Source organism: Limulus polyphemus, unplaced genomic scaffold, assembly GCF_000517525.1.
Source record: "Limulus polyphemus unplaced genomic scaffold, Limulus_polyphemus-2.1.2 Scaffold98, whole genome shotgun sequence".
Lineage (NCBI taxonomy): Eukaryota > Metazoa > Arthropoda > Merostomata > Xiphosura > Limulidae > Limulus > Limulus polyphemus.
The window spans coordinates 621,754-629,939 of NW_013665708.1; the positions used below are offsets into that span (position 1 = coordinate 621,754).

At 32.1% G+C, this 8,186-nt stretch overlaps 1 protein-coding gene across 1 annotated transcript in view; it reads right to left on the reverse strand.

Moving 5' to 3' along the window:
* LOC106469652 (carboxypeptidase B-like) overlaps positions 1-8,186 on the reverse strand; it is a 20,396-nt gene that overhangs the window by 7,774 nt on the left and 4,436 nt on the right. Inside the window, exons 4-6 of the mRNA XM_022398994.1 lie at positions 6,190-6,280; positions 1,357-1,458; positions 214-318 (exon numbers count right to left, since the gene is read on the reverse strand). Of these exons, the coding sequence (XP_022254702.1) occupies positions 214-318; positions 1,357-1,458; positions 6,190-6,280 (298 nt within the window). The remainder of the gene's footprint in view (positions 1-213; positions 319-1,356; positions 1,459-6,189; positions 6,281-8,186) is intronic.

Below are 8,186 nucleotides of genomic sequence, written 5' to 3' on the forward strand. Positions count from 1 at the left end.
ATATAACTATATATATATATATAGTAAATACAAAGACATATCTTTCGAGATTAAGTATCAAGAACACATCAAAAGGGGCCATTATTATACACTTGAATGTAATTTAGTACGCTTAGACATCATTAACGACTTTTGTTATTGGTCTATGATAACAGGCTTGTTATTTAGAACACTTACATTTGATGATCAACCTTTTAACGAGTGCTTTCTTACCTCTTTAGCTATATATACGGCTGTAGCTATTGAGATCCATTCCCTAGCATGAATCCCAGCATCGATCCAGATTATAGGTTTGTCGTTTGAAGTTTCTTTACTGATCTGTGTAAGGCATACAAAAATACGACCAACCTCATTAGTGGAAAATTTGTTTGAGAATAAAAAGTTTCATAGAAAATCAAGAGTAACTGTTACAAGAAGTGTTTAAAATAACCAATTCCACACTGTTGATAAGTTTAACGTATTCATTATGTTTCAAAGCAGTTCTAATTAGATTTATTTAACGCTGTTTTCTTGTTTCGAGTGGTTTTGGTGTATAACTATGAATGCCATGACAAAGATGCAAGAGGCAACATTCTTTGGCATTTCATAAAGAATGTTAATTTTATTAGAGGTACAAAAATTTAACTGTTAGGCTGTTTTGAAGCGAAAGTGTTGAGGTTTTTTTTCCCTTTCTTTCGAGAAAAATATAAATAGAATATTACTAACAATGTTAGTGTTAATTTGAATAACATGTTAACAATGTCAATGTAATTTGAGTGATATATTAACAAAGTTAGTGTTAATTTGAGTGACATATTAACAATGTTAGTGTTAATTTAAATAACATATTAACAATGTTAGTGTTAATTTGTGTGACATATTAACAATGTTAATATTAATTTGAGTGACATAGTAACAATGTTAGAGTTAATTTGTGTGACATATTAACAATGTTACTATTAATTTGAGTGACATAGTAACAATGTTAGTGTTAATTTGAGTGACATATTAACAATATTAGTGTTAATTTGAATAACATGTTAACAATGTCAATGTAATTTGAATAAAATATTAACAATGTTAGTGTTAATTTGAGTGACATATTAACAATGTTAATGGCAATTTGAATAACATATTAACAATGTTAGTGTTAATTTGAGTGACATATTAAAAATGTTAATATTAATTTGAGTGACATAGTAACAATGTCAGTGTTAATTTGAGTGACATACTAACAATGTTAGTGGTAATTTAAGTAACATACTGTATGTACAACTGGTATTTATGTTTATTATAGCCAATTCACTCCACCTGTTTACACGAGTGAGTTATTGTGATACTGACTATTAGTTGTAAAGTATCATTTGAGTGAGTTACCTTGATGGCCTTTAGGTCACGTTCCTCGTAAGACTTTCCAATTGATAAGATTGAAGCAATTGGCGAGTTTTCAGCAGCCAGGTTTTCCAGGTAGTTGTGTATCTGAACAAAAGAGAGAAATTATTGCCCTAATTCTAAGAAGTTATGAGTAAAAGAGAAGAAAAATGTGTAACAATATGTCTACCACACTAATTTCCATTGCCAGTGCCAAAGAGACCTTTCGCGTAATTCCAGGGCTCGTCAGGCCGGCTGGGATACAACAGACATAGTAATGGACAAGGCGCTACTTACGTCAGCAGTTGCATAAACAACAAATCTGATAATGTGAAGTCGATTAAATTAGTGAAATGTATTAGTTTTATTTTAAGTCCTTTACAAATCAGAATTACGGTAAGCATTGATAACACAATATTTAACATCGTTATAGAAGTAAATATGAGATTACGAAACACCCTTGTTTTTCGTATATATATATATATATATGAAAAATTATATATATATTTATCAATTAGTAACTCAGCGTTGATGACGTAAAATACCTGTTCCTTGAAAACGACCATTCTCTTCAAGTGTTTGTCCTTTCACTAATCAAATCGTAAGCAAACTTATTGTAAACAACCCGAAAAAATGATGCAATGAGTTTTGTATGAACTGCACTATGCTTTTTTTATCCTATGCTAAAAATTATTTCTTTAGTTTATACCGAAAGAAATTTAGCCTTTAAAAGATTGTTGTTCTGGAATACAGCGTACAGCAAGCGTTTTGTAACATAATATACATCTTACAAGGTCAGTTATTGGAAAACAAAGTGAGAGAGCCGTGCAACCTTGTGTACTTAAAATCCTACATCCTAATTAAATTGCTGTAAATTACTTAAAATACTATAGCCTGTGAATTACTCTAATAAAATACTATAACCTGTGAATTACTCTAATAAAATACTATAACCTGTGAATTACTCTAATAAAATATTATAACCTGTGAATTACTCTAATAAAATACTATAATCTGTGAGTTACTCTAATAAAATACTATAACCTGTGAAGTACTCTAATAAAATGTTATAACCTGTGAATTACTCTAATAAAATACTATAACCTGTGAATTACTCTAATAAAATATTATAACCTGTGAATTACTCTAATAAAATACTATAATCTGTGAGTTACTCTAATAAAATACTATAACCTGTGAAGTACTCTAATAAAATAGTATACTCTGTGAAGTACTCTAATAAAATACTATAACCTGTGAAGTACTCTAATAAAATAGTATACTCTGTGAAGTACTCTAATAAAATACTATAAAGTGTACATAACTTTAAGAATACCATAACGTGTAAATCACTTGTTTTTGAACTAGCTCAGATAGCCCAAAAATGTGTATTTCATATAGTTGTGGTATCTAATGGTCGAAAAGTAAAACGATTCATAATTCATAGACTATTGTACTTTTTTCTGATAATTTGTTTTGTTTCCTCAAAGCAACCAACAATAATGAAATGCAGGTCTGTTATCAATACATTTAATAGGGCAATTCGTAGATTCGTCTGTTTTTTGTTTGTTTGTTTTAGCAAACAGTTAGACTCTGATGTCGTTGATCAGTTCTCAGTACTGTAGCAATTCACGAACACACTGCTGTCATTGATCAGCTCTCAATATTGTAGCAATCCACGAACACACTGCTGTCATTGATCAGTTCTCAACATGAACTACATAATCATTGTTTTAACGAATAATAATGTTTTGATCGGCTAAAAGTGGGACTAGGGTAGTATTAGAGAAATACAATTGGATGTAATTGCACTGGGCCTCCCGGAATCGAAGGGGCTCTCTGACTGAGAGAGAAAAAAATAATCAAAAACTGGATATGTCATTGAAAAACGTATGTTTGAAACTATGTCACTACAAAAATCGTGATTTTAGTCGTTTATTATAAACATATTGTTTGTAATTTTTCATTAATGTGTTCTTACAGCTCGTTCTTTCATAAATATTTGATTGGCAACTTTTACAAAAAAAGAATTGTCATTACCTCATGTTGTAAAAATGCGTTGCCATTATAATATATTTATCAGAGGCGTCGCCAGGCACTGGCAATTGTATGTAATTTATTTATAAACTTCAGATCTATCTCCCCCTTCCCTATAAAAATTCCCCTGGAATCCTCAAGCTCTTAATACGGCGTTCAGTTGGATAACTCCATTCTTAAACTTGAAACTGTTTTGCAGGTGGCATTGTTCTCTGTTGATAACTGAAACGATGGCTCTAAAAAGAAACTAAAAAAAAATTGTGAAAGGGAAATCTTTTATGAAGTGCATCTGTGATACTTTAACAAAGTGAATTTAAACAGATGTTGGTCTGAAATTCCTACAAAGTCAACCACAACAGATGCATTAATACTGTGAGATTTTCATTCTCGCGACGCGATATCTCTATATAGAGATAACTCGCATCCGGGAATTCGAGAAAGTTCGTGATCTTTTCACAGTAAATTTCACGCACGAGAAATAATTAGGTGTCGTTAATCTCCTATTGCCGCAAAAATAAAATAAAAATCACGCTCCGCTCTCTGTGGCCGTTTGTGTGTTTATATGAGTGACAGTCAACTCCCACTATTCAGTCTGACAAGAGTATCCTAAGAGTTGGCGGAGGGTATTGTTGTTTAGCTGTTTTCCCACTAATACATTGCATTAAAATTAGGGACAGCTAACGCACATAGTCCTCAAGTAGCTTTGCGCGAAATTCTACAAACATACAAGTTTCTGATAGGAATTTATAGTTTCCTGGCGCTGCTCCATAACATACTGTTCAGCGTCCTCCCAAAAAACGTTTGGTGATAATTAATAGTACAAATATTAAATCAACTGAGAAGGTTTAGAAATCGTCTCTGTGTTTGGTGCGAAAGCCTTTTCAAAGTTGGCAAAGCACGATTATAATTAATTACCGAAGGGGTAGGGGGGTCGAGGGTATTGCAATCGTGTCCGCGGATGTATCTATCTGTGTTCCCGCGCACGCATCTCGAAAACTAATAGACCAATGTACACGAACATTTTACACAAGATGGGAAGTCAGTAACGGACAGCCCTCCTCTATATTTGGTCCGGAGCAATATGTGGAACCGGATTCTGGTTCACTTTGAAGCATTTTTTTATAATGGGGAGATAGGTTTTGGATTAATAATTCTGTAAAATGTGATCGGATCTGTATCAAATTTCATGGGCACATTAAGGTTGAGAATCCTCATTACACTACAAAAAAATGATCCGGGTCGTTAATCATCCTAGATCTCAGAAGGTTTTCTGAATTTTCGAAGGTGAAATTTGACGTTAGCTAATATAAACGATTGCAATCTCGAGGCAAGGGTATGGTTTCTCTCTGACTGCACTTGTTATATTTGTCATAAGACATTACTATTAGCCTTATTATATTTTTAACACTGCATTATTCATCTACTACTTTTTAAAGAGTGTATATTAAAAGTATTCTGTTCGCCATATCAATTTCCGATGATGCATTTCGCTAAATCCAGAGCATATCAGGCCAACTGGGACACAACAAACACAGTAGTGGTCGGTACACTATTTATATAAGTCGTTTGTCGCAACAACAATTGTTATGGTGTGGACGCCTTTTTCAAAGTGACGAAGCAATTATTATAATTATTTATACTTGTCATAAGACAAGCGAGTTCAGTTGTCAACACATTTAAGAAAGTAATTCTGAGATGCTGCAGTGAAGAACCCACTTGATTCACTGCCTAGAAGTTCAGAATGCGCAGATGGGTTTTCTTCATTCTCAATATCATTTGATCGTATAGAGAAAAAGAGGAAACATTAAAAAACAGGTAAAAATATGACCTTAAAATGAAGAAGAAGAAAGCAGTACATTTTTTTAACGAAAGATACCAATTTCTATGGCAGTTCTTATGGTTAGTTGCAATTTTCCATTTGTATAATTGTCGTACATGATGTCATTTAAAGATACATTTGACTTTCTGTTTGTCGTCATAAGTTAGAATTGTTTTTGTCAGCTGTTGTTTAAACTTACTAAAATGGTACGGATTTCACATCCTAAATACTACAGTATGTTTGCACACAAGATGTAGAGTGCAGACCTATTAATTTTTTGTCTAGCCCATCTGAACCCCACACCGGGAAAAAGCTGACACCACCCATACTGATGTCACTACATGAATAAGTTTTTAACAGAGATTCTGCTTAAAGTAAGCTGCTAACAACAAGGTATGCTAACTTCCAAAGTAACGCTATTACATAAAACGTATAAAATCCAAAACATCTAGCTTTTTGAAATTTTGTTGAATGCATGTTTTGTTAATGAAAAGAAATATTTCAATGAGACATGTGTTTGTACTTACATCACATTGATGCTTGTACTTACATCACATTGATATTTCGTGAAGAGTTGTACTAAATCACTAACGCATCGATCTTCCGTCAAGAAGTGTACTTAAATAACTAATGCGTTGATATTTCATGAATAGTTATACTTACGTCATTAATGTGTCGATATTTCGTAAGGAAGTGTACTTATATCACAAACACTTCGATATTTCGTGAGGAGTTGTACTTACGTCATTAATGTGTCGATATTTCGTAAGGAAGTGTACTTATATCACAACCACTTCGATATTTCGTGAAGAGTTATACTTACGTCATTAATGTGTCGATATTTCGTAAGGAAGTGTGCTTATATCACAAACACTTCGATATTTCGTGAAGAGTTGTACTTACATCATTAATGAGTCGATATTTCGTAAGGAAGTGTACTTATATCACAAACACTTCGATATTTCGTGAAGAGTTGTACTTACGTCATTAATGCGTTGATATTTCGTGAAGAATACACTTGATGTGCTGCGAAGTTCAGAATATGGAGCTGGTGTCTTTTCATTCTCAATAGCTCTTTATCATATAGAAGAAATGAGGAAACATGAGAAAACTCTTAATAGATGAATTAACATGAAATGATCTTACAACGGAAATAGAAAGGTCACCAGTGTTAAAACCTATATATATATATTTGTTCAAGTTTGAAATATTCTTTCTCAACTTTGTAGCTCACACTTGTTTCTAAACGTTAAATTCTGTGAGTAATCATTTCAGTGTTAGGTAATAGTTATCATTGTTGTCTTAAGTCATTGCATTGAAGAGTTAATTTTTTTACGTCACAACTAACGTAATTTTATTGCAAATTATAAATGTTTTCTTCAATTTTTCAATTTGTGTTTGTTACGAGGTGTAGCTGTTTCTATAACAATTGTTATTGTTAGTTGCAACTTTACATTTTTATAATTGTCGTACATGATGTCGAATATATTTGGCTTTCTGTTTGTCGTCCTAATTTAGAATTGCTAGTCTAAGCTGTCGTTTAAACTTACTAACCTTGTTCACTATATTTAGTCAAAATTGTCGCTGCAAATTATCAACCCTGTCATTTGAACTTTTTATTTTAATTTATAATTTGGGCTCTAATCAATGAATGATAGATATAATGGACTTTAACAACAGACATATTTTGCATTAGTGTTCACGTTCATATCCATATAAATAATACTCTTTCGTTTTTCTGGCTGAAAATGTTCTCGCAAATTTCTCGATCAAACACCACAAATCTCATATTGTTAGAAAGGTCTTTGTCCGAGGAGTTCGAATTGCATGTTGGCTTTTCCATTTAGAATCACCTTACCCCTTTTTTGCTTAGTCAAACTTTTTTAATGCTACGAGTATGCTACAATATGGAAAAATATTGTTGTCATCAGTTGACGACTGGCTTCGATTTCAATTTTAGTTGTTTTTTTGTTTTTTTATTTGCAAGGTATTTCACACAAACAATACCCGGGTATAATTTTCTGAAAAAATTAACATTACACTAAATGCAACTGCTATGGGCTTTCTCGACTTATTTAGGTCTAAAATATGAATGCCCAGTTCGTTCAAAACATATGCTTATCACTTTTTGAAGACACATTCAGATGTTTCTGCATAATCAGCTAAGTTTGCTTTCATTACAACTTTACATTTACAATAAAGTAGCTTCAGTTCGTTTCATAGACTGCTATGAAAAACCTTTATCTACTTTTTTCTTTAGTACAGTTTTATTCTTCATTTTTATAGCTATTTCATACGCTTTATAATATTATAATAAGTACCATTACTATACTTTATTGTACACTTTACGTGTAGTTTTATTGCATGAAGTTACGTAAGTGTAGTTTCATTAAATGAAGTTACGTCTACGTTAGTTTGTTCGTCTAACCGCGTAAACGTTTTTCAAATAGACCAGGATTTATCGATCTAACACACAATGCTTGCAAGAAATCGTAGCTTAAATGACGTTTGTGAAAATGGTAGAATAAGGAAAATTCAAGCGAAGAACATGAAAACTACCGCAAGTGTTTTGCGGGTCTTGGCTAGTATTGATATAATGGACTTTAACAACAGACATATTTTCCATTAACTCACATTCAGCTGTAATTTAGAAAAATTAGCGTTTGGCTATGAAACAGTAATAAAAAGCACTAACTATTTCTTGGTTACAGTAATAAAACACTAACAATTTTAACAGTATTAGTGCTCTCTATTTTAGGCTGAAACTGAAGTTTTGTATATAATGTTCGTGGTCTTTTTTGTAGTATTTGGTAATTATTATCTGTGCAGTTTGGGCGAAGTCAAATTTTGAACTTTTGTGTTATTACTGAACAAGCTACATTTAGCTTTTTTTTTCTAGTTGTCTCTCCTGAAATCAATAAACCCAACTGAATATTAAGTCAAATAAAAACTAAACAACGAAATTAATAAAAAATGTGAC